Raw genomic sequence first — 26,716 nt, 5'->3', positions numbered from 1 at the left:
AAGATTACCTACCTGGTTGCAGAATTATCTGGGTCCCAGTAAAATTGTAAAACTTGATTTTTTGCAATTTTGCGTCGTGTGCTGTTGTCAAAATTTTACCTCCTGTAAAGCTAGCTTTTCATGTGTACGCACCCTTTCGGATTATGGCCAAAATTTTATACTCGAAACCAAAGAAATCTTCTTTCTTTTTTACAAATGTGAAGCTCACATATCCCACTTCATCATGCTTATACCAATTTTAGTACAGTTTTATTTTTATAATTTTTTTACATATCATTATACAGGGGTTAGCCATTTAACAAAAATATCACCCATGGCCACAACCCTCTACTGTATACTGCTACCGGAAGACAGACGACAGACGACGACGGACAAAAGGCGATTTTGAGACTTTGTCTCAGGTGACCTTAAAAATGTAGGAGAAAAACTCTGGCCAAAAAAATAATACTGAAATGAACAAAGGGCACTTGCTTTTGCAAAAATCGTTGAATTAAAAATCTTTTAAGGGAGACACAATTTCATATCATGATTATAATGTATACCAAGTTTCAAAGAGGTCGGTTGAAAAATGTATGAGGAGATTGCCGGACAAAAATCAAATACTGAAATAAACAAAGGGCAATAACTTTTGCACAAATTGTTGAATCAAAATTCCTTTCAAGGAAACACAACAACATATCATGATTATTTAGCCTACTAAGTTTCAAAGAAATCCGTCAAAACATGTAGGAGGAGATCTCCAGACAAAACATCTAATACCGAAATAAACAAAGGGCAATAAGTTTCGGAAAAATTGTCGAATCAAAATTCTTTTAAGGGAGACACAACTTCATATCATGATTATAATGTATACCAAGTCTCAAAGTGATCGGTCTAAATAGGAGGAGATTGCCGGACAAACAAAAGTTTACGCCGGACGGACCGACGGACAACCCCATACCATAATACTTCCGTCAAATTTGACAGGTGTATAAAAAGATAAAAATAAGTCAGGATTTGAAATATCAGGATATTCTACACAGGTTAAAATGATTCCACTTACAATCATTATTAATGGTTTTTCAGCAGTCATCTTTGCAAAGGTCTGTACAGCTTCAAGTGACCAGGATTCAACCTGAAAACAGAAAACTTACAACTTACAAATACTTATTACATGTGTTACTGTGTGATATCAGACTATTTTGTATATTTACTTTGGTTATGTGGCATATCAAAAATTAATCATTGTATGTATGATGATCATTATAAAAGTCACAATCCTGTAATTATTACAAATAAGAGGCCCAATGGGCCTGCATCGCTCACCTGCCAATAATCTCACACTTGTAACCTAAAAAGTGATCTAAAATAAGGCTACAGGCTTTAAATCATTTAACCCCTGTGACCTTGAATATTGAGTGAGGTTATTCATTTGAACAATCTTGGTAGCCCTTCATCCCAGCATGCTACTGGCCAAATATCATCACCCAAGGCCTTTTGGTTATTAAGAGGAAATTGTTTAAAGTAAAACATTGACGCCGGACAGACAGACGACGGACCCTGCACCACGGCATAAGCTCACTTGGCCCTTCTGGCCAGGTGAGCTAAAAAAAGACTTGAATGTCTGTGCAGAATATAGTTATGGCGTAACACCCTGGCAATACCTGGGTATTGCCTGATGGAATAATACAGACCTTATCCACAGGAACAATGTCAGACAGACAACATTCCATCAGGTAATACAGACCTTATCCACAGGAACAATGTCAGACAGACAACATTCCATCAGGTAATACAACCTTATCCACATGAACAATGTCAGACAGACAACATTCCATCAGGTAATACAACCTTATCCACATGAACAATGTCAGACAGACAACATTCCATCAGGTAATACAGACCTTATCCACAGGAACAATGTCAGACAGACAGCATTCCATCAGGAACGGTGGCTGCTCCATAAACCTTTGCTGCATTTTTCTTGTTCTGTAAATAAAAATCAAACCATGACCCTTAACTCTCACCCTCGATCCAAAAACCGTAGAAATCCCCAGCAGATAGGTAACTTTACCTCAACGTCAATAGATTGATGTTAAATGCTTCCATACAATAACTGTTACTAAAATTGCTATCTTCTGAAGAAGAATTTCAACATTCCACAATGTTTTTTTATATGAGGCTACAATGGTTCAGTTACGAAATGTCTTTCGCCACCTGGTAATTTAAACACACAATGGAAAATTATTTATGCCTGCACGAAAGTAAGTATTTCTGAGTTCTTTTGTGTAGCACCTAGGTGTCGGCGAGTTATTTGTGAATGATCACATGAAACCTTTGGAACCTTACCTTTGGATGTTTGTATCAACATTCTGGTTTGTAAAAGCGAATTTGATCAAGAAAGTATCCCTAATCCTATATAGTAATGGAGCCATTTAAACTGTTAATAAGGGCTGACCTGTCAATTGAGATCACTTCAACATTTCCATAGTCCAGGTAGATGATTTCAAGCTTCATCTTGTTTTTGTTATCACCAGGCAACACCTGTTTGACCTTGACCCTGTACCATTCATTGTCACATGTGTATTTCCCTAGCAACAGATCTCCTGCAGCAAAAATAAACAAATGTCAATATAACAAAAAGTTTACCTTTCATGAATGTCATGAGCAAATAAAGACAAACATTTGCTACTTTTCATCTCTTGTCCATTTCTATATGTGAACTACACAATATCTGCAGACTCCATGATCATTTATGAACAAAACAATATGATTTACCAAGAAAGAAATGCTAATAAATGCAAACAAGAGGCCCATGTGACTTGTATTCCTTACCTAATCATTCATGATACAAAATGTATGTTTCATTAAAAATTAAAGTATTAAGTTTTCAGTTAGAAAACCTGACCGTGATCCTGTTTTAATTCATAATATCATGACCTTTGTCCTTTTGGTTCATTTTGTCATTCAAAATCATTCACTTAGACAAACGTGGTGGCCATTCCCTTCAGCAAGTTACAGATTTATGGTTGACAAGAGAAAGAACATTCTCAACTGCTCACGTTTCTAATTTTTTTTAAATAGATAAATCAGAAGAGGGACTGGGTAGACTTATAAATTATGCTTAAATCTGCATACATCAAATTTGAAATCAAACTTGACCTGACACTTGCCAGTATGTATAAGTAAACCAAATTTCAATGAAAACAAACCATTCTTAGGAATCTCAAGAATGCTTTACGGCAGATATGGCTTTAAAACTGATCGATCCTTCCAGAGGAGTCAACTTCTGAAAGAAAATTTGATGTTGGCTGGTCAGAGCGACACTGTACCACATTTCAATTTAATGCCATCTGAACTGTTTCAACCGGGGTACACGAATGTGACCCAAGTGTCAAGTGAGCTATAAGTGATCTGACATTAAGGTTTGTAAATACAATAGTTTACCTTTCATCACATCCGTTGGAATTTCTCGCTCTGCGGAGGGCTTTTTACATGCCATGTTGATCTGTCGTGCTAGCTTACGAAGAGCTGCAGCATCACCAGACCTTTGTACAAAGAACTTGCCTGGGTTCTTGATGTGGGTCACATAAACACGGTCCTGGCCACCTACAACATTAGATTGTCATTTGGGTCATTTACACATGGTCCTGGCCACCTACAGCATTAGATTGTCATTCACATATACACAGCCGCGATCACCTAAAGTAAAAGATTGCTGTTCACATGGTCCTGGCTACCTTAGTTTGGGTTGCTATATACATGGTCCTGGCTACCTCTAGTTCGGGTTGCTATATACATGGTCCTGGCTCCCTCTAGTTTAAGTTGCTATATACATGGTCCTGGCTTCCTCTAGTTCAGGTTGCTATATACATTGTCCTGGCTACATCTAGTTGAGGTTGCTCCCTTCATGGTCCTGGCTACCTCTAGTTCGGGTTGATATATACATGGTCCTGGCTACCTCTAGTTCAGGGTGCTATATACATTGTCCTGGCTACATCTAGTTGAGGTTGCTCCCTTCATGGTCCTGGCTACCTCTAGTTCGGGTTGGTATATACATGGTCCTGGCTACCTCTAGTTCGGTTTGCTATCTACATGGTCCTGGCTACCTCTAGTTCAGGTTGCTATATACATTGTCCTGGCTACATCTAGTTGAGGTTGCTATATACATGGTCCTGGCTACCTCTAGTTCGGGTTGCTATATACATGGTCCTGGCTACCTTAGTTCAGGTTGCTATATACATGGTCCTGGCTACCTCTAATTCGGGTTGCTATATACATGGTCCTGGCTACCTCTAGTTCAGGTTGCTATATACATTGTCCTGGCTACCTCTAGTTTAGGTTACAACATGCATGGTCCTGTCTACCGCTAGTTTAGGTTACAACATGCATGGTCCTGTCTACCTCCAGTTTAGGTTACAACATGCATGGTCCTGGCTACCTCTAGTTTAGGTTACTATATACATGGTCCTGGCTACCTCTAGTTCGGTTTGCTATATACATGGTCCTGGCTACCTCTAGTTCGGGATGCTATATACATGGTCCTGGCTACCTTAGTTTAGGTTGCTATATACATGGTCCTGGCTACCTCTAGTTCGGGTTGATATATACATGGTCCTGGCTACCTCTAGTTTAGGTTACAACATGCATGGTCCTGTCTACCTCTAGTTTAGGTTGCTATATACATGGTCCTGTCTACCGCTAGTTTAGGTTACAACATGCATGGTCCTGTCTACCTCTAGTTTAAGTTGATTTATACATGGTTCTGCCTACCTTTACTTTAGGTTACAACATGCATGGTCCTGGCCATCTACAGTTTCAGTTGCTATATACAAAGTCCGGGCCAACAACAGTTTTGGTAGCTATGCATAGTCCTGGCCACCTAGTTTTGGTAGCTATACATAGTCCTGGCTACCTACAGTTAAGGTTGCTATATATATGATCCTTAGGTGGACGCTCCCTTGAACACTTACCCTTGATCCTTCCCCTAGGTGGACGCTCCCTTAGACACTTACCCTTGATCCTTCCCTTAGGTGGACACTCCATTAGCCACTAACCCTTGATCCTTCCCTTAGGTGGACGTTCCCTTCGACACTTACCCTTGATCCTTCCCTTCACTTACCCTTGATCCTTCCTCTAGGTGGACGCTCCCTTAGCCACTAACCCTTGATCCTTCCTCTAGGTGGACGCTCCCTTAGACACTTACCCTTGATCCTTCCCTTAGGTGGACGCTCCCTTAGACACTTACCCTTGATCCTTCCCCTAAGTGGACGCTCCCTTAGACACGCTCCCTTAGACACTTACCCTTGATCCTTCCCTTAGGTGGATGCTCCCTTAGCCACTAACCCTTGATCCTTCCCTTAGGTGGATGCTCCCTTAGACACTTACCCTTGATTCTTCCCTTAGGTGGTATTGGTACAGACATAGCTTTTGTCTTCTTAGATTTCTTGCTGGAGGTCCCAGCTACCTTTGGTTTTGTTCTGTTGTCTTCAGTGGATAATTCTTCCTCTAAAGAGACCTGGTAACTCCAAGACTGTTTTAGATCACTTTCATCTATCAACAACAGTAAAAGAACAACATTCAGCCATCAGTTCTCATTTCCTTGAGAATATCTCCAGTATGTCGCACAATTCAAATCTCAAGGTATTCATTAATCAAAAACACAAATATGATTATAATTTTCATTTAAAAGGCATTTCTTTCTTTCATATTATTCTGATAACTAGAACAGGGCCAGTGTGTATAAATAACCATTACAGCCAAGTAGATGCAAAACAGATTGTGGATTTTAGAATATTGGTTACAAGGCATAACACAAGTATGTAATGCAACAAAATAAAATAAAAGCAGAACAACATTTATAGCCTGATATTTGTAGCTAAATATGTCTCAGTCAATCAGAAGCAATAGATGGTAGCCATTTTGGATTTAAGGATCCAGTGAAATATGGCATTTCATTATAGGAGTAAATACCATTTAAATTTAAAAGAACAATGATGATTCAGAAAGGGTCACACCATGTAGCTTCGACAGCATATTACCCCTGTTATTCTTTCTGACCGGGGTCTGTTCGTTTATGAGGAACTGGTTTGTCAGTATTTAAATGTAACACTTTCAAGTATAAACCTGACTGACCTGCAAATGATTATGCAGGCCTTGTAAGGCTCATCTGAAAGCATCATCAGATCACTATATAAGGTCCAACCTTATTTCATAATCGAACAACTCTGGTCCAACCAGCTAAACCGTTTAAATCACGACAAACAAAAGTGGCCAAGAACTGGTAGGCATCTTGGAATTAGGGATGCTCATTGTAACATGGAGTTATTAGTATAGGATATTCAGCAGATACTATCTTCCACCAAAATGGAATATTTGACCTGGACCTTAATAATTCTTTAAACCTCTTTTGCATTTCTACATACAATACTGCCATCATGTAGAATTTTTCGAGATATCTCTGGAAACGAATGCAAGAACAGGCAGACAGATGGGAAAGCACTGTGATTACTATAGACAACCTCATCTCTGATGAGGAGCCATAATATTCCTTATCTTAATCCCCGGTAAGACATGTTCCCTGTGAGAATGCCATACCATCAGCAATCATGTCCGAAGTGGCTGTATCAGACATGGACCCAACAGACTCGGCTGGAGTGATGGACTCAGACGTATCACAGTCATCCATCATCAACTCCTCCGGCATCTCAGAAATTGTGTGCCACTCAGCCCTGTACAAATGGTAAACATCAGAAATCTTCATAAAATCTCAGAAATCACAAAACATTATACATATTGAAATTACACCGGGAGGTCTGTGTGTTTTCTACAATTAAAGTACATTGTATAATTATCTGTTAATAGCACTGATTTATTTTTCTTTAGAAAGACAGATGTGATAACTTACATGATGGGCACTGAGCCATCTATACCACCGTAACTGACAATCGCTGTAGGAAGAGACAATCCTTGTTCAAACCTGAAACAGAAATCTAGAATTGACAAAATTTCACAATTTTATTGCACACCCACTCACTAGAACTGAAAACACTCCCCCCCCACGCAGACAATATTAAAATACTCACTATTCATATTAACAATATTTGAACAAGAACATCTTAACATGATCTTTAGTCTTCATTTTCTGTATAAATCTTGTTACAAGAACCTATCTCCCTCCTTCTTCTTCACAATACTGCATAGAGTTCTAACATGCAAGATCCAATAATTTGCTGTTTATAGCATATATTACAGAATGTTACCCGATCTTGGTCGCGGGTTTATCAATGTTGTGTACGGTAAATGACAGAATGTTACCTGATCTTGGTAGCGGGTTTATCATTGTTGTGTACGGTAAATGACAGAATGTTACCTGATCTTGGTAGCGGGTTTTTCTTTCTTTTTATGTACAATACAGGGCAAGTCCTTGGCTGCTTGTAGCTGAGACAGGATGTCGTTGGCATTAAGAATCACTTCATTATTGTTATTCAATATCCTCTGGGCCGCTGCAAATCATAAACAGGACGGTCAAGGAATTAAGAACCGAGATATCACATCAGAAAGCCTAGGGCACCAAACCATCAACGAGCGGTGGTTGCAGATTCAAAATATATAGCTTTTTATAGCTATGATCTCCTTGCATCTTGCATACATATAAACAAGAGCTGTAGGAGAACAGCATAGCTCGTCTATTAAAATATTTTTTGTAAAAAGTGCCAATAGTAATTGGGTCATTACAGGATGTCCCATCTTAGAAAATAGATCAGGAAATTAGAACTAGAATTTCCTTTTTTTTTTTTTTATATTTGATGTCGTTTAAAGGCATACCGTCAAATTTACCCCCTTTGGCCCCGCCCCACCCATCTGTCCCCTGGGGGGTCAGGAACTTTATTTGTACAATCTTGAATCCCCTTCCCCTAAAGATGCTCCCTATTAAATTTGGTTGAAATCTGCCATATAGTCTAGGAGGAGATATCGTTTCAGGGCACACTGTCAAATTTGCCCCTTTTGGCAATGCCCATCTGTCCCCTGGGGGGTCAGAGAATTCATATGTACAATCTTGAATCCCCTTCCCCTAAGGATGCTTCCTGCCAAATTTGGTTGAAATCTGCCCAGTAGTTTCAAAAGAACTAGAACTTGCCCTTAAACTTTAACCTGTAGAACTTGCCCAAAAACTTTAACCAATTCCAAAAGACTTGTGTTTCGGACCAATAATGAGCAAATATGGTCCAATTTGTTGCTAAGGAACCTCCAGGCAATTGCTGTAACCATATTACAATGTAATATTAATTAAAAGTTGAGTTAAACACCAAAACACAGCTTGCCCAAAACCTTCAACCAAGTGGGACAGCGATGCCGATGCCGTGGGTACTGCTATAGCCCCTCTATTCTTCGAACAGACGAGCTAAAAAAGAAGAATATTTTCCTAAAGACAATATCTGCAAATAGCCCCCAACTCGGATTTAAAGGGGTTTTAAGGGTCACTGAACAAACCAACTTACCTTTTATAGAAATTTCTAGCTTTCTAATATCTTCATACATCTGGTCCTTCTGTAATCAATTAAAAGACGTATCATTGTATTCCAATCATATTTCCTCATGTGGCTCATCAATAAGGTTATTTAAGCAATAAACTGCATAGATGTGGCAGACCAACTGGTATAACTGCCACATGTGTCACAGACAAACTGAATGGTGCGTGCTAGCGCACCATGATAAGTTTGTCTGTGACACATGTGGAAGTTATACCAGTTGGTCTGCCACATCTATGCAGTTTATTGCTTATATTTATATTTCCATAATGAGAATTCGCAAAAAAAAATATGTCTTTTCCAAATTTCAAATTTCCCGCGTATTACCGTCGGGTCAGGTCAGTATCTAGAACAGCACAAAGATAACAGCTGACGTCATGCGCTATTTCCCATACAAAATTGAAAAGACTCCGCAACTTTCGTTAATAATTCATTTGATTTTGTTTTATATATATATCATATTCTCGATTCATAAATAGTAACAAATGACATTTTGTAAGTAACTAATCAAGTGTCGTAAAACATTTTCCGATTTTATTGCGACCTATATCCGGCGCACGCACTCAACGGAAGCCCGCAGTAATCAGGTCAGAGTTATATTTGCGGTCCGGCATGTTGTTGATGTTGATCGTGCAACCGGAGAAGGTTGAATTGGTGAAAAATCCAGGCGTAAAATTGTTTGTTGATCTCACAGACACTTGAGACAGGCAGCTGGTGTTAGGGATCAAAGCAGAAGATACCGATAAGTTCGGTAGTGACACTGTTAAGTCGCTCGGAGGAGCAAAGACCAACTTCAGTTATTGTCTCATAAGATGAAGCTGCTATTGGCAGTACTTTAGTAGTAATATAGAAGGGCTTTGCCACACCAAATGTAAATATATTACAATGCCGTATTTGAAGTTTCATGAAGATCCATACGCAAAAACAAAATGATTCATCTAGAACAAGTACAAAGATAACAAAGATTGTTTTTCAACAATGATATTGACCTCGGGTGCAGCACACTGACATTTAAACATGCGCGAGCTTGTATGAACTTTCCTTTAGATCAGATGGATAAGTCCCTGCTTATACTCACCAATGTTGACAGAGGCTCTATGCCTGTCCTGTATACTTTGAACACATCATCTATTAACTGTTTTTCTCTGTAATCAAACAGAATTGATGTCAGCAGTATACACAACCGGAGTCAAGCATAAACTTTGTTCAATATACACATGAATCACATGGAACTTGTTCACATGAATACATTATATCCATATGTGGAGAAGTTCTATGTTTAAGTGGCTAGTATGTATGTCAAGTTATACTGTATTAATGTAGGTGCGTACTGTGTTGGTGTACAGTACTTCAGTAGACTTGTATTGTGTTGGTTTACAGTACTTCAGTAGACTTGTACTGTGTTGGTGTACAGTACTTCAGTGGACTTGTACTGTGTTGGTGTACAGTACTTCAGTAGACTTGTACTGTATTGGTGTAGAGTACTTCAGTAGACTTGTACTGTGTTGGTGTACAGTACTTCAGTAGACTTGTACTGTGTTGGTGTACAGTACTTCAGTAGACTTGTACTGTGTTGGTGTACAGTACTTCAGTAGACTTGTACTGTGTTGGTGTACAGTACTTCAGTAGACTTGTACTATGTTTACTGTCACACCACTTGAGGTGTAGCATTTAGTTTCAGAAGCAACACACATTATGTTGTATGCAAGTCATGGTGCTACAGTGACTGTATCAATCTTCACAACAGCGTGTTAAAAGCGTGTTCTAGTCAAACTAAATATGTTTTCAGTGTGACTTGCCTAGCCTGAAGCATGCCATGCAGGACCTGGAAGTGACTGTGTATTTCCTCTATGACAGTCGTGGTCTCCATCTTCATGTCTGGCACCAGTGTCCCAATCGCCTGTAAAACACACATATACTTCCAGCAATAGTAATTACTGTAAGCAGCTTGTTTCTTTCTTCAAAACAAGGCATACACAACAAATATAAAACAGCAATCATGAAAATAGCACAATGCACAAATCATAAGGTCTTTGTGTCCATTAATGTGGTGACAGAAACCCAATGAAAGTGCAGAATAAGCTCAGGAGTTATGAATAATGATGAATTTCACCCAACCTGATTTCACAACATGGGAATGAAGGAACAGTTAGTTTCCAAGAAAACAGGACATCTCCCTGTAGCTGTGAGTCCTATAAGCACACTAGCCAGGACTAGATGGTCAATTTGGGTGATATCATTCAGGAAAACAAAGGAGCCCTAAATGTTTCCATGTGGAAGAAACAATGTGTGTTTCAAATACTGAAGAAAGAGAAATCAGTTTATGTTCCGATATTTCATTCAGTTGGAAATTTTGAAGATTCACTTCTCTGTGAAATTTTAATTGCAACTGTTTTCTTTGTTAAAATTATATACCAGCTATATTCCAAGTTATTTAAACATTTCTAATAAAACTTAAAACATTAAACCCAACCACTGCTTTAATAATTATTGTAAATTAGTACTGTCCAATATTTTAGGTATATTTTCCATTCAAAATAGTCAATGGACTTTCTGTCAAAAATAGACTTGATTTGTATAATATTTTATCTGATCCACAAGAAGCCAAAGTTAAATATTTCTGATATGATGCTGAGAGCCATATATCATCCTCCAGTAATTCAGATCTACTTCAACTTACATTTTCTGCCTTACGAAGTTTCCTCAACACTTTGGTTCCTGTATGAAGAGCTGGCTCCATGTCAGCAAATATTGCTTTGTTCTGAAATAGTTTCAAAAATTTTTATACAGAATATTATCCTAGTGTTGCAAAAGCTACTTTTTAGCACATTGTCTGATTTCAGCCACGAAATATGAATGAAATTACTTGGAAATATCATAGATATTGATTGTTTTTTGCCGACATATACAGAGTTAAGATTATATTTTCAGTATATTTTGGGAAATGCTTACTACTGTATAACACGAAATGTTCATGGGTACTTTCCTTCATGGTTTGAAGCCATTTAGATCGTTTCGTGGTACAAGCTTTTGTGGATATCCTATATTAGCATACATTACACACGTCTAACATTCAAATCTGTTGTATTTAATTTCGTGGTTCAATAGCACAGAAACCATGAATGTTTATACACAACGAACATTTCATGTTATACAGTGTGTTCAATTGGGAAAATATAATGTTGTGACACAATAGGTTTTTAAGCATCTCCTGGTGTTTAGTTTGGTGATCAGTCAGACATAATGACAGAATCACTGAAGTCTTGTAAGCTAGCTTCCCTCAACACAAATTCCATTATTTCTTACAATGCCACTTACAATGATATTATGTGTGCTGGAGGATGACAAATGAGAACCCTCACATTACACTGACAGATGTCTAAGAACCCATACGTTACATTTACCAAGGTCAGACAAGAATCCTTACATTACAATGCTATTGTAAAGCGTCAGACGATCTGTATGTATAGGACTGACCTTTTTGCTATTGTAAAGCGTCAGACGATCTGTATGTACTGACCTTTTCCTCCATGGATGTGATGGAATGTTTCTTGTGGTCGCCTATGATGACACACCGAGAACAGATGGGCATACAATCATCCTCGCAGTAGTACTCTATGGGTCGGTCCTCATGCTGTTTACACATAGGCCCCTCTACATTACTATAAACAACAACTCAAATTCAGCTCTCCCACAAACAGTACAAATTCTGAAATTTTACAAGACTTCGATATATTCCACTTTTACTGAAAATTTGTTATAACAAAAGCTGGAAGTGATTGATATTGAAACAAGAGTACCACAGGGGCAGAAAAGTATAAGCCAGCTCAATGCCATGCAGCGATGGCATTGAGTCGAACTTAGCTTTTGTCTTGGTATAATGTATAAATTGACTAAGTTTCATAAGAATCTGGTCTAAGTGAAGTAAACTAAATTCTTATGCACAAATTTTGCTGAAATTCAAATAAGGTCTTAGACTTTCTGTATTTCGCATGTTAACCAATTTAATCAAACTTAAGTGGTATTTAAGCACTTTATCTTGTGGATAGAAAAGCGTTGATGTTGACCACTTAGAGAACAGTATGCTAAATCAATCAAATGCAAATTTCAAACATATTCAACATATTGAAAATCAGTGTAAGCCTTTTAATGTTGGAATGCTTACAAAGTTTCATGAAAAGTAAAAGATATTTATGCAAGCTATCTTATGGAAACCAAAGATGGACCCACACTTTTCTTTGGGAAAGGTGAGCTGAAATAGCCGATATAGGAATCAAGTTTTAAATATATATCAAGCATAAGGTTTTATCTTAGGTAAAGTTGTAAGGTCTTATTTGCTGGAACAAGCTTCCTTGTTTCCTTTGTTAGAAGAAGACCTACCTGTGGTCAGCGACAGGTATAAAATAGCCCGGATAGTCAGCACCCAGACAGTAGAACAGGCCTTAGTTTTTACCTGTGATTACAGGGTGCCTTACCTGTGGTCAGCAGACAGTGGAACAGGCCTCAGTTTTTACCTGTGATACCGGAAGCCTTACCTGTGGTCATGCAGCAGACAATGGAACAGGCCTCAGTTTTTACCTGTGACACAGGATGCCTTACCTGTGGTCAGCAGACAGTGGAACAGGCCTCAGTTTTTACCTGTGGTAAGCAGACAGTGGAACAGGCCTCGGTTTGTACCTGCGGTCAGCAGACAGTGAAACAGGCCTCATTTTTTCCCTGTGATAAAGGAAGCCTTACCTGTGGTCAGCAGACAGTGGCACAGGCCTCAGTTTTTACCTGTGATAAAGGAAGCCTTACCTGTGGCCAGCAGACAGTGGCACAGGCCTAAGTTTTTACCTGTGATAAAGGAAGCCTTACCTGTGGTCAGCAGACAGTGGCACAGGCTGGTGCTGCTTTAACATTTTGGACTTTGAATGTATCTACAAAAGCAAACACACAAGGGTTTTCTTAGCTGCTGCATATTCCTATTTAATAACTGTCAAACTATAATGCTGATAACACAAATTTCTCTTCCGTCTCCTTCAAATCAGACACATCTTTCTACTTAACTGATGACTTGCAATTCTATGTTACCTTATCAAAACACTGCATACACATGATGAAGTCACATTTCTCACAGCGACAAGTAGCTTGTTTCCGCATACACTCTCTGCAGTATTTATCTGAAAACAGAGCACAAGATTTCTCTGAATAATTTGGATCACAATTTATGACTGAAAAGTCAAAGCAGGTCACAAAATATATTGGAAAATCAATAATTTTCATCTCAGAAAAAAATATGCTACATGAACTAGGAGATGATGTCATACACTACACTCAAGTCCACTGAAACTCATCAGAAAAGTTACCCTTATTTCAAATAACACCAGTCACCATCAACTGTCAAAGAAATATATTAACATTATTTAATTCAGAGTATTAACCACCTGCCTCTTACAAGTCTACTGATTAACGAAATTCGATGTTTCTAATACTGACCTTGATTTTCATGTCTGTCTGTGTCCTTCCTTTTCATACTTTGCACCATCTGTGAGTGTGTTATCTTACTAAGCTCTCTGTAAGGGAACAACACACTCGAATAAAGCCTTCAGGAACATCTTACTCACAAAGGTTATTCTATATTTATATTCAATTGTGTAACAAAATATAAAAATGATTTAGTACTGGGAGGAAATGTTTTATAATGTTATTTGATCACATGTAAAAATATTGGCATACATCATTTTTTTAATAAAACAATGTTGTTCAATTGAAAAGTCAGTATCATTGACTTTAGTCTAATTTTTTTCATAATGAATATGAAAACAGTCCAAGTCTAACAAATAACATGTCACCTCTCTTATCAATATAGCTGCAGTTACCTGTCCAATAGTGTGCGCTGGTTGTACACCAGGAGTCCCACAGTATACAGGTCTGGCCAAAGGTCCTTCACATCTCCCTGGACAGGTGTAAGCACCTTAACCACACAAATATTACAGTTATTAAAATGTTAAGCATATCAGATCAGAAATTTATAGGTATTAGGTAAGCAGCAGCATAAATGGAAAATAATGACTTATTTCAACTTATACAAAGGTTTTGAAAGTGTGTGTGTTGCTGGTGACTGGGTTAGGTCAAAGATAAGACACTCTTAAGGCTCATTTTGCTAAACAGAACAAAAAGACGTTCTTTGTACATCATTTTACCTTTCATGACTCCACGCAACATTTGAATGTATAGTATCTTACCTTTCATGATTCCACGCAACATTTGAATGTACAGTATCTTACCTTTCATGACTCAAACGCAACATTTGAAAGTACAGTATCTTACCTTTCAATTTCATGACTCCAAGCAACTTTTGAATGTACAGTATCTTACCTTTCATGACTCCACGCAACACTTGAAAGTACAGTATCTTACCTTTCAATTTCATGAGTCCACGCAACATTTGAATGTATAGTATCTTACCTTTCATGACTCCATGCAACATTTGAATGTACAGTATCTTACCTTTCAATTTCATGACTCCACGCAACATTTGAATGTACAGTATCTTACCTTTCATGACCTCACACAACATTTGAATTTACAGTATCTTACCTTTCATGACCTCACACAACATTTGAATGTACAGTATCTTACCTTTCAATTTCATGACTCCACGCAACGTTTGAATGTACAGTATCTTACCTTTCATGACTCCACGCAACATTTGAAAGTACAGTATCTTACCTTTCAATTTCATGAGTCCACGCAACATTTGAATGTATAGTATCTTACCTTTCATGACTCCACACAACATTTGAATGTACAGTATTTTACCTTTCATGACCTCACACAACATTTGAATGTACAGTATCTTACCTTTCATGACCCCACGCAACATTTGAATGTACAGTATCTTACCTTTCATGACCTCACACAACATTTGAATGTACAGTATCTTACCTTTCATGACTCCACACAACATTTGAATGTACAGTATCTTACCTTTCATGACTCCACACAACATTTGAATGTACAGTATCTTACCTTTCATGACTCCACACAACATTTGAATGTACAGTATCTTACCTTTCATGACTCCACACAACATTTGAATGTACAGTATCTTACCTTTCATGACTCCACACAACATTTGAATGTACAGTATCTTACCTTTCATGACTCCACACAACATTTGAATGTACAGTATCTTACCTTTCATGACTCCACACAACATTTGAATGTACAGTATCTTACCTTTCATGACTCCACACAACATTTGAATGTACAGTATCTTACCTTTCATGACTCCACACAACATTTGAATGTACAGTATCTTACCTTTCATGACTCCACACAACATTTGAATGTACAGTATCTTACCTTTCATGACTCCACACAACATTTGAATGTACAGTATCTTACCTTTCATGACTCCACACAACATTTGAATGTACAGTATCTTACCTTTCATGACTCCACACAACATTTGAATGTACAGTATCTTACCTTTCATGACTCCACACAACATTTGAATGTACAGTATCTTACCTTTCATGACTCCACACAACATTTGAATGTACAGTATCTTACCTTTCATGACTCCACACAACATTTGAATGTACAGTATCTTACCTTTCATGACTCCACACAACATTTGAATGTACAGTATCTTACCTTTCATGACTCCACACAACATTTGAATGTACAGTATCTTACCTTTCATGACTCCACACAACATTTGAATGTACAGTATCTTACCTTTCATGACTCCACACAACATTTGAATGTACAGTATCTTACCTTTCATGACTCCACACAACATTTGAATGTACAGTATCTTACCTTTCATGACTCCACACAACATTTGAATGTACAGTATCTTACCTTTCATGACTCCACACAACATTTGAATGTACAGTATCTTACCTTTCATGACTCCACACAACATTTGAATGTACAGTATCTTACCTTTCATGACTCCACACAACATTTGAATGTACAGTATCTTACCTTTCATGACTCCACACAACATTTGAATGTACAGTATCTTACCTTTCATGACTCCACACAACATTTGAATGTACAGTATCTTACCTTTCATGACTCCACACAACATTTGAATGTACAGTATCTTACCTTTCATGACTCCACACAACATTTGAATGTACAGTATCTTACCTTTCATGACTCCACACAACATTTGAATGTACAGTATCTTACCTTTCATGACTCCACACAACATTTGAATGTACAGTATCTTACCTTTCATGACTCCACACAACATTTGAATGTACAGTATCTTACCTTTCATGACTCCACACAACATTTGAATGTACAGTATCTTACCTTTTATGACTCCACACAACATTTGAATGTACAGTATCTTACCTTTCATGACTCCACGCAACATTTGAATGTACAGTATCTTACCTTTCATGACTCCACACAACATTTGAATGTACAGTATCTTACCTTTCATGACCTCACGCAACATTTGAAAGTACAGTATCTAATTAGTGTTGGGAATCAGTTGAGATTTCAACATCGATGATCGGATATAATCAGTTAGCTTACCGTTACATTATCATTTTAACAATGGCATGGCTTTTCCTTTTATTCATACTACTAATGAAATTTCAACTTTGAAGCAAACCTTTACACTTTTTTTTTGCAATTAATTATGTTTAAATAGCATGATTGGTAAGAATTTATAGTTCAGAGCAATCTGATTAAAATCATATGTTAAGTGGCTTTGTTAACTTCGTACTACGCCTGAACATCTGAATGTGCCGCGGTCAGGGTCACGTTCAAGTGACCTTTAGATGAACCAATCAGAGGCGCGCTGGCGAAAGTTTGCCAGCGAATCGGAATATCATGGTTGATAGATAAATAGCGAGGGGTATCGAACAGATTAGTTTTCTAAAACAAATATGTCGGCAGGAACTGACGTTTCTACGACGCCAAGTAAAACGTACCCATTGGGTAATAATTGCGCAGGCAACACCGCCATACAGTCTTTCTTCTTTAATAAAGCTTTGAATATCTTTTTCTGTTCGTGTTTCAGACGATCAATCTCAAATAACTTCAGAACTTTCGCATCATTCTCATCAATGTCCGCCATATTTGTAACAACTCTGAGCGCCCTTTTGAAAGACGGTATCTGATTGGTCAAAATTTAATGAGTATTTATAAATATAAAGGTCACCTGATCGTGACCCTGACCGCGGCACACTCAGATGTTCAGGCGGAGCCATGTAACAGATAATTTTAATCAGACGGAGTTCAGAGTTAAATGACATAGAACTCTCGTTCTCTCTTAGAGAAAATGAAAGTAGAACATGCACTTCCAGTTTTGAAAACAATCATCGATGTTGACTTCTCATAATCGATTGTCCAGAATCGGTTGCCTTTCCGATTAGATATCAATTATGATCGATCATCAGGACAACACTAAGTGCCTTACCTCACTAACTGGACATCTCACAGTACTACATCTTACCTGGCATGACTACACGACATTCTGACAGTACACACTGGACATTCTAATATGGCTCGACTCTTAACATTTTACATTTGAAAGCAGAGCATCTTACCCCATTCTATAGATCTTACCTGGCATGAGTCAACGGGACATCTGACAGCAGTCTTGCCTTCCTTAGCCAAAGCCTGGAGACAGCCCTCACAGAAGGTGTGGCCACAGTCCAACAGGAGAGGGTGTTTTTGGTATGATCGGCCATCATGTACTGTACAACAGCAAATATCATATTGTATACAACAAAGCACCAGACAAAGTACATACAAATATCATATTGTATACAACAAAGCACCAGACAAGGTACATACAAATATCACATTGTATACAACAAAGCACCAGACAAAGTACATACAAATATCACATTGTATACAACAAAGCACCAGACAAAGTACATACAAATATCACATTGTATACAACAAAGCACCAGACAAAGTACATACAAATATCACATTGTATACAACAAAGCACCAGACAAAGTACATACAAATATCACATTGTATACAACAAAGCACCAGACAAAGTACATACAAATATCACATTGTATACAACAAAGCACCAGACAAAGTACATACAAATATCACATTGTATACAACAAAGCACCAGACAAAGTACATACAAATATCACATTGTATACAACAAAGCACCAGACAAAGTACATACAAATATCACATTGTATACAACAAAGCACCAGACAAGGTACATACAAATATCATATTGTATACAACAAAGCACCAGACAAGGTACATACAAATATCATATTGTATACAACAAAGCACCAGACAAAGTACATACAAATATCACATTGTATACAACAAAGCACCAGACAAAGTACATATACAAATATCACATTGTATATAACAAAGCACCAGACAAAGTACATATACAAACATCACATTGCATACAACAAACCACCAGACAAAGTACATACAAATATCATATTGTATACAACAAAGCACCAGACAAAGTACATACATATATCACATTGTATACAACAATAAGCACCAGACAAAGTACATATACAAATATCACATTGTATACAACAAAGCACCAGACAAAGTACATATACAAATATCACATTGTATATAACAAAGCACCAGACAAAGTACATATACAAACATCACATTGCATACAACAAACCACCAGACAAAGTACATACAAATATCATATTGTATACAACAAAGCACCAGACAAAGTACATACAAATATCAGCAACATTTTAATGTAACATCGAAAACATTAGACAGCACACATCATGACAAACATCATCACTAGTTTACAAAACATCAGCGGATTTATTATGATTTTTAAACAGATTTGTATCCTACATACAGCAATGTAAATTAAAAGACTCAACTTTGAATCATTATTGTTAAATGCTATTAATATAATTGCCAATTCTCTTTATTCTAGCTTTATATAGGAGTCGACTTTCAATTTTCACTGATATTTTTACCTTTGATCCTTCTTTCTGTAGAAATTCAATTAATTAAAGTACAATGACATTTCATTATAACGGTTTGTCAAATAATGACATTATAATACCTTTTACCGTTTTGTGATTTTGCCACAAGTTTTTTTCATTATTACAGGCATAATACAGCATCTTTAATGTAAGAATTCCGTACTTTACTTAACTTTTCTCCCATTAAAATCTTTACATCCAATGACAGATAAGTTACTGTACTGCAATGTATTACTCTGCAGCAGATGTCCATCTCATAGGGTTGCATGCAATACCACAGGCTAACCATTGGAGGTTAAATTATCTTAGCCCACCAGCTTGGCTCCCTATAAATCTACCAAATGATCATGTGTTGCTCATTTTTCTCAAGACATTATCTACAATTGAATTTTAATGATTCTAGTTGATTTCTAATAAGATCTGAAGAAAGCTGGATTTATTTCTTCCTGCCCAACATTTATGCAACACATTTGTAACATTTGTCACTTGTAACATGTATTACCTACCCACAATGCTGCAGTGATGTATACATTTTATTTACAAGCGTCCCCTTTATACCAATTTCAACAGTTGTATTGTCGAAGTGGTCCTTCATTGATGTGTTACATTGTATAGTTCAACCCTTCCATTGGTTGTTGTATTGGTTGTTGTATTGGGCATTTATGCAGAATAAAAGTTTGTATCAGGCAGTGTGTATATGTACGTGTCGGTCATCTTTGTTTATTAAACTTGATATGGGCCCTGACAAAATGCAAAATGACCTCTATGTATCATATTTTTGTCCATCATTTCTATTATAAAGCCAAGTCTACATACTGCTATATATATGGGGCAAAGAAATAATTCCAACAGTGTGGACAAGTTTAGGTTAAACTTGTCCACACTGTTGGAATTACTTCTTTGCCCCATATAATATTTTAAGTAATTCGTGTACCGTCTATATTACTTCTTTGACCCATACAGCTATATATATACATAACAGTATATTGCAATGAACAACTAGTCAAGACTTGAAGTGCTGATGTATATAAACTTTCTCCTCCAATTTCAAAGCCCCGGTGCAAACCTAGATAGTGAAGAAAGCCCAGGGCTTTGTCATTAAATCAAACTCTTTTTTAACTATACTATATTTTTTGTTTAGAATCTGCACATTAAGTAAAGCTTTATATGGGTTTTTTCTTTTCTTTTCAAAAAGGGTACTATTTTTATACAACATTTTTTACAATATTTGCTTCCTAAACAGGGTAGTTGGATATTTTTTCCCCCATAATTACTAATTACGATTTTCAGAAAAGTGCAGTTTGCAACAAAATTAGAATAATATATCTTTTATCATTTTTTATTAAACCAGAGGGCCTGTATCGCTCACCTGGATATCTAAGCAATAATGGCAAAATATTCTCCAAATGAGATCCAAGGGAATATGCCCGGACCCCAAGGCCAATCCTTGTAGTATATCTGTATTAGAATTTTCATGCCCAGCAATTTTATGTATGGTTATGAGTTGGGGATCTCAACTGTTTCTAAGCTGTGACTCAGAAACTAGGTCCCTAGGGTTGTGGCCAGACCCCAGGATCAGTTCTAATATCATGTCTGCATTCGTCTCTTTTGCCCAGCATTTGTATTTATAGTTTTGGGGTGGGGATCTCAACTGTTTCAATGTTATGATCCAGGGGTTAAGTCTGCATGGGTGGGGCAGACTCTGGGGTCAATTCTAATATCATGACTGCATTCATTTCTTTATGCCCAGCATGTGTGCATTCATCTCTTTATACTCAGCAATTGTATATATGGTTATAGGGTGGGGATCTCAACTGTTTCCAAGCTGTGACTAAGAAACTAGGTCCCTAGGGGTTTGGTCAGACCCCAGGGTCTATTCTTATATCATGACTGCATTCGTCTCTTTTTGCCCAGCATTTGTATACATAGTTTTGGAGTGGGGATTTCAACCGTTTTAATGTTATGATCCAGGGGTTTAGTCTGCAAGGGTGGGGGCAGACCCTGGGGCCAATTCTAATATCATGACTGCATTCGTCTCTTTATGCCCAGCATGTGTGCATTCATCTCTTTATACTCAGCAATTGTATATATGGTTATAGGGTGGGGATCTCAACTGTTTCCAAGCTGTGACTAAGAAACTAGGTCCCTAGGGGTTCGGGCAGACCCCAGGGTCTATTCTAATATCATGACTGCACTCGTCTCTTTTTGCCCAGCATTTGTATACATAGTTTTGGAGTGGGGATTTCAACTGTTTTAATGTTATGATCCAGGGGTTAAGTCTGCAAGGGTGGGGGCAGACCCTTGGGCCAATTCTAATATCATGACTGCATTCGTCTCTTTATGCCCAGCATGTGTGCATTCATCTCTTTATACTCAGCAATTGTATATATGGTTATAGGGTGGGGATCTCAACTGTTTCCAAGCTGTGACTAAGAAACTAGGTCCCTAGGGGTTCAGTCAGACCCCAGGGTCTATTCTAATATCATGACTGCATACGTCTCTTTATGCCCAGCATTTGTATACATAGTTTTGGAGTGGGGATCTCAACCGTTTTAAAGTTATGACCCAGGGACTATGTCTGCAAGGGTGGGGCATGACCCTAGAGCCATCCTGGAAGCAAATGTGCATTCTTCTCGTTATACTCAGCAATTGTATATATGGTTATTCAGGGGATCTCAACCATTTCCAAGTAATAAACTTTTATTGGCCCCACCCCTTAGCCCGGAGGGTTAGCCCCACCATTTGTACAATTTTGAATGCCTGCCTCCCATGAATGCTTTTGATCAAATATGATTGATATCCAGTGCATAGTTCTACAGAAGATGTCGTTTATAGCAATATAGCCAAAGTGCCCCCTTTTGGCCCGCCCCTCAGCCCCCGGAGGGTTCAGCCCAACCATTTGTACAATTTTGAATCACCACCACATAGGGACGCTTCCAGACAAATATGGTTGATATCCATCACTTAGTTCCAGAAAGTCGCTTAAAACAATAAAGCCAAATTGCCCCCTTGGGGACTAACTTTTGGTACATTTTTGAATCCCCACCACCTAGGGATGATTCCAGTCAAATTTAGTTAAATTCCAATCAGTGGTTAAGAGGAAGTCGTTTAAAGAAATTGTTAGACGTACAGACGGACGATGGACGGACGCCACGGTATGGCATAAGCTCACCTTGGTCCTTTGGACCAGGTGAGCTAAAAATGAACAATTTTGTGTTTTAATAATTGGAAAATGATCACTTCTAATTTAAAGAAAAGAATTTAACCATTCCTTGAGAATACATTTGATAGACAAATATAAAACCCTAGTGCCATAGTTTTAATCTATTTATTTTGGTACCATTTGCATTTTTTATCTTTCTGCTGTGTGTGTTGGGATAGCATGTCACCTGCGTATAACCAATATTTGTTCAGTTCTGTACGTAATGCCAGTGTACCCCTTTAACTTGAATACTGAAGCTTCCCATTTTACTTTTAAGAATGCCATGGGTCTCTCTTCATCAGGTCCAGTACACTGCCGATTGAGCTATATAGCTATAAAGACCTTTATAGCTATATTCACCTATAAATAATAGCTGTATTGAGCTATAATTTCTCAGATTTCAATTTTCATTAAATCAAAGCAAAGTCGCATAAAACAATAAGGTTTATGGTATTGTTGAATACAAAAAGTATTCATTTAGATGATTATATTCATTTTTCATAAATGTAAAATTTCCGATTTTTTTACATCATTATTTTTTAAGCCCAATCGATTAATTTTAGAGATATTGTCTGAAGACACTTTACGATCTGTAGAGTTCTAATCACACACGTATGCCACACCGCCGATCGTAATAATAAATTAATAATAACTCTACCATTTTTTCAAATATCGAGCTGAAATTTGGAATATATATCAATAAAAGTCTAACTAATAACATATCTTCTGATGTGGCTTACTTTAGCGAGTAATTATAACGATATTATCTGGCGACGCTTTCTTCACTTTAAATGCGAATACACACATGAGCCACGCCGCGATCGTAAAAAATCAATTCATCATAACTCGGTCATTTTATCGAATATCGAGCTGAAATTTGGTACAGTGGTGTATTATAGTCATATTAACGACATATCTTCTGATGTCGCTTACTTTATTCTGTATTTTTAAAGATTTTGTCTGGCGATGCTTGTTGTCACTTGAAGACGCTTGTTGTCGTTTGAAGACGCTTTTAAGGAGGACCGGAATACATGTATTTAATGTCTTTTGTTATCAACCTAATGATAAAATCTTTTTTTAAAAGCGACTTTGTTTCGTTTTCCTTCAAAAAGAAAATCACATGAAAATAGGTCAAAAGACCTATTTCAGATAGGTCAAAAGAGCTATTATAGGTCTTTACAGCTATAGCTCAATCGGCAGAGTGTACTGGACCTGCTCATCCTGAATTAATTGGAGATGCTGGAAATCATGGATCATCTTTTGAATGCTAGGATGTTTCCACTACCGACACTGTCTATCGTAGCCCTGCATGTAGCGATACTAGTCACAACATTAATGTGCACATACATATCATTGTCATCACATGGTTTCAATAAACATTAAGTCATCTTTTACCGTCTGATGACAGGATATGTGTATTATTATGATGCTGGTTAGCTAGGCTACTGATGCAACAACAACACACATGTGCGATTCCCATTACATAATGCACAATACGTCCATGATCACCTTTGGTAGAATAAAATGACTGACACTTCGGACAAGACGGACACTTCTGCATTTCAAAGAAATGTATCAGTCCTCTCGAATGTTTTCTTTCGTTCTCCGCAAACTCACATGTGGATCTACCGACGAGAAAACACGAGACCTCGTTTGGCGCGAGGGGAGAGTTCCTTATTTAACACATATCAACACAGTAATCAAAATCGTCTGCACATTTATGCCTATTTGTCTTTAACTAAGTCTACATAAATGTGTCGTAGGTGGGTCATAAATGAGTTTGGACAAATAAAATTTACAATTAAGCTATTGATTTTAAAGAATACTTTTTATGAAACCATTTCAAAACGAGTTTAGACTGTACGTAACGTGGTCCGTGCAGCAACTTAATTTTGTATGCTTTGTCACGGAATTACATCGAATTCCGTGCTGTTGTGGTGGACATTTAATTAAAATACGTTTAGAAACCATTTCACAATAATAAGATAAATATAATTAGAGTTAACATCACTTTTCAGTTTTTCAAGACAGCCTGACCAGGTTAATTTGTTCTTAATACAGATTTTCAAAATGTATTTTTTTTCATAACTAATTTCAAATATATATCTATATGTATATTTAGTTTGTGTCATCCTATGATAAGTAATTGAATCATTGAACTACAACTTTTTTTTAATTTCGATTCTTTTTGAAAACATTATTGTTAAAAAAATCGTCTGAAGTTGACATTCAGCTAATTCAGTACTGGACCAAGATGTTCGCTGTCTTCTTGTTGGCGGTTTGAGTATTTTCAGCACACCATCATCAGATAGTGAGTTGTTCAAATCGCCCCTCGCCAGTCCTTAAATAATTCTTGTTATCGCTATTTCTTCTTCATCAGTTGTTGTGCACGCCTCGGTCATTTTGGGACTGATCAGAATAACAAGATGGCTGCCAGGTGGCCATCTTGGACTTCGACAGTAACTTGCAATTGCATGGCGCGATGGATAGTGGTCGCGAAATATATAGACGTTACGCGCGATGTTGGTGACTTCAAAACACGCATGGCGCCCGCTAAAAGTATCGCTGTATTATTCAGTTTTCACAGAAAAACGTTTCTTCAATCTCATTCGTCTTATGGTATTTATGGATAGTATAACACAACACGAAAAATTCTGTTTCACCTTAACAACCTCGAAAACGTCACAAAAACTCATGTAACGAGTAATCTGCAGGGTAAGAGGTTTCTGTAAGAAATTCTGTAAAATCGCGCCAAATGTGTGCAGAGATTAAAAACAAGATTTACGGAAGCAGAAATGACGTCACAAATGACGTCAAATGTTTCATTGGGATTAGTGATTGGCATATTTACCAAATCTTCTCCAAACCGCTGTGGACAGAATGTAACGCTTACCCAGCAGGAAGCTTGGTATGAATCTATTGTGTTGACAGGAGGATATTGTCAGATATTTGAGATAAAGAATGCATACAAAGTTGTATAGCTGTAATGTGTTTTTGTCGAAATCAATCTAAAATAACATTTTCTTGTAAAACAGGAAAAATAAAAAAATCCGAAATTTGTCCAGTAGTTGTTTTGACGTACATTTTGTATAAATTGAACTTTGATGACGTATAATAGTAAATTGTGGAACATGAAATAAAAAAAAAATGTCCTAATAAGAATGTGTCTTGGCTGAATAGAATGAAAGACTTTTCATTTTTGTTAGGGGACCAATAAAGAAAAAATCGCACTACACTTATCATTTTCCGTAAAATGTCCCCCTTAGGCGACGTAACGAGAATAACGTTGCGCCACATTTAGAATGTCAAACATCAGTAGAAATCGTGAGGTCATTTTATTATTTCGAGTAAAATTTCATGCATCATTATAATTTTCGGAAATACTATGCGGATAAAATCATTACTAACAAATAGAATTGTATAAGTATAGTCAAAACAGCACAAAATATGACAAAACATCTAAAAAGCGACTTCATATATATAGAGAATAATACATGCCTTTTTCCATATCACACCCAGTATCAACCCGAGACTGCAATATCAGCCCAAGGGCCGAAGGCACGAGGGCTGATATTGGTCGAGGGTTGATACTGGGTGTGATATGGAAAAAGGCGTGTTTTATTCTGTTTATTACATATTTACTAATAAAAACTACTATCGTATGATTTAATTTTCTTTTTGAAATATTGAAAAACGAAAAAAATTCCGAAAGTGGTGTGATATGGGTTTTGCGGGCTGATACGGGTTTTGGGGTGTGATACGGCGGGGGCTGATACGGGTTTTGGGGTGTAATACGGCGAGGGCTGATATGGGTTAGAGCAATTGTGTCGTATCGCATATACAAAAAACCCGTATTTATCAGTAAGTATGTAATAAATAATGATAAAAACGACGTCATTTTACGTTACACAAGGTGTCACCAACATCGCGCGTAACGCCATAGTACTTATGTTATACCGGTACCAGGTGATGTAAATATAATGATATATAGTTGATGAAGTGAGTATATTGTTTTTAATGACTTGGCTGCATACAAG

General features: G+C 37.3%; 1 protein-coding gene across 3 annotated transcripts in view; it reads right to left on the bottom strand.

Annotated features, from left to right (window-relative positions):
* Positions 1–24,314, bottom strand: part of LOC110461636 (RING finger protein 17-like) — a 91,400-nt gene extending 67,086 nt beyond the window's left edge. For all 3 annotated transcript variants that reach the window (XM_021515191.1, XM_021515193.1, XM_021515192.1), the window contains exons 1-19: positions 24,189–24,314; positions 18,093–18,223; positions 14,372–14,466; positions 13,989–14,065; positions 13,584–13,672; positions 13,368–13,429; positions 12,031–12,172; positions 11,191–11,271; positions 10,310–10,410; positions 9,589–9,655; positions 8,481–8,529; positions 7,352–7,484; positions 6,887–6,958; positions 6,577–6,710; positions 5,368–5,532; positions 3,427–3,588; positions 2,438–2,585; positions 1,884–1,968; positions 1,043–1,114 (exon numbers count right to left, since the gene is read on the bottom strand). In XM_021515191.1, the coding sequence (XP_021370866.1) occupies positions 1,043–1,114; positions 1,884–1,968; positions 2,438–2,585; positions 3,427–3,588; positions 5,368–5,532; positions 6,577–6,710; positions 6,887–6,958; positions 7,352–7,484; positions 8,481–8,529; positions 9,589–9,655; positions 10,310–10,410; positions 11,191–11,271; positions 12,031–12,172; positions 13,368–13,429; positions 13,584–13,672; positions 13,989–14,065; positions 14,372–14,466; positions 18,093–18,223; positions 24,189–24,240 (1,917 nt within the window). In that variant the 5' untranslated portion in view covers positions 24,241–24,314. The remainder of the gene's footprint in view (positions 1–1,042; positions 1,115–1,883; positions 1,969–2,437; positions 2,586–3,426; positions 3,589–5,367; positions 5,533–6,576; positions 6,711–6,886; positions 6,959–7,351; positions 7,485–8,480; positions 8,530–9,588; positions 9,656–10,309; positions 10,411–11,190; positions 11,272–12,030; positions 12,173–13,367; positions 13,430–13,583; positions 13,673–13,988; positions 14,066–14,371; positions 14,467–18,092; positions 18,224–24,188) is intronic.
* Between the last annotated feature and the right edge of the window lie 2,402 nt (positions 24,315–26,716).

Source organism: Mizuhopecten yessoensis, unplaced genomic scaffold (genome assembly GCF_002113885.1).
Source record: "Mizuhopecten yessoensis strain PY_sf001 unplaced genomic scaffold, ASM211388v2 scaffold10643, whole genome shotgun sequence".
Taxonomy (NCBI): Eukaryota; Metazoa; Mollusca; class Bivalvia; order Pectinida; family Pectinidae; genus Mizuhopecten; species Mizuhopecten yessoensis.
This window is presented reverse-complemented; position numbering and strand designations above follow the sequence as displayed.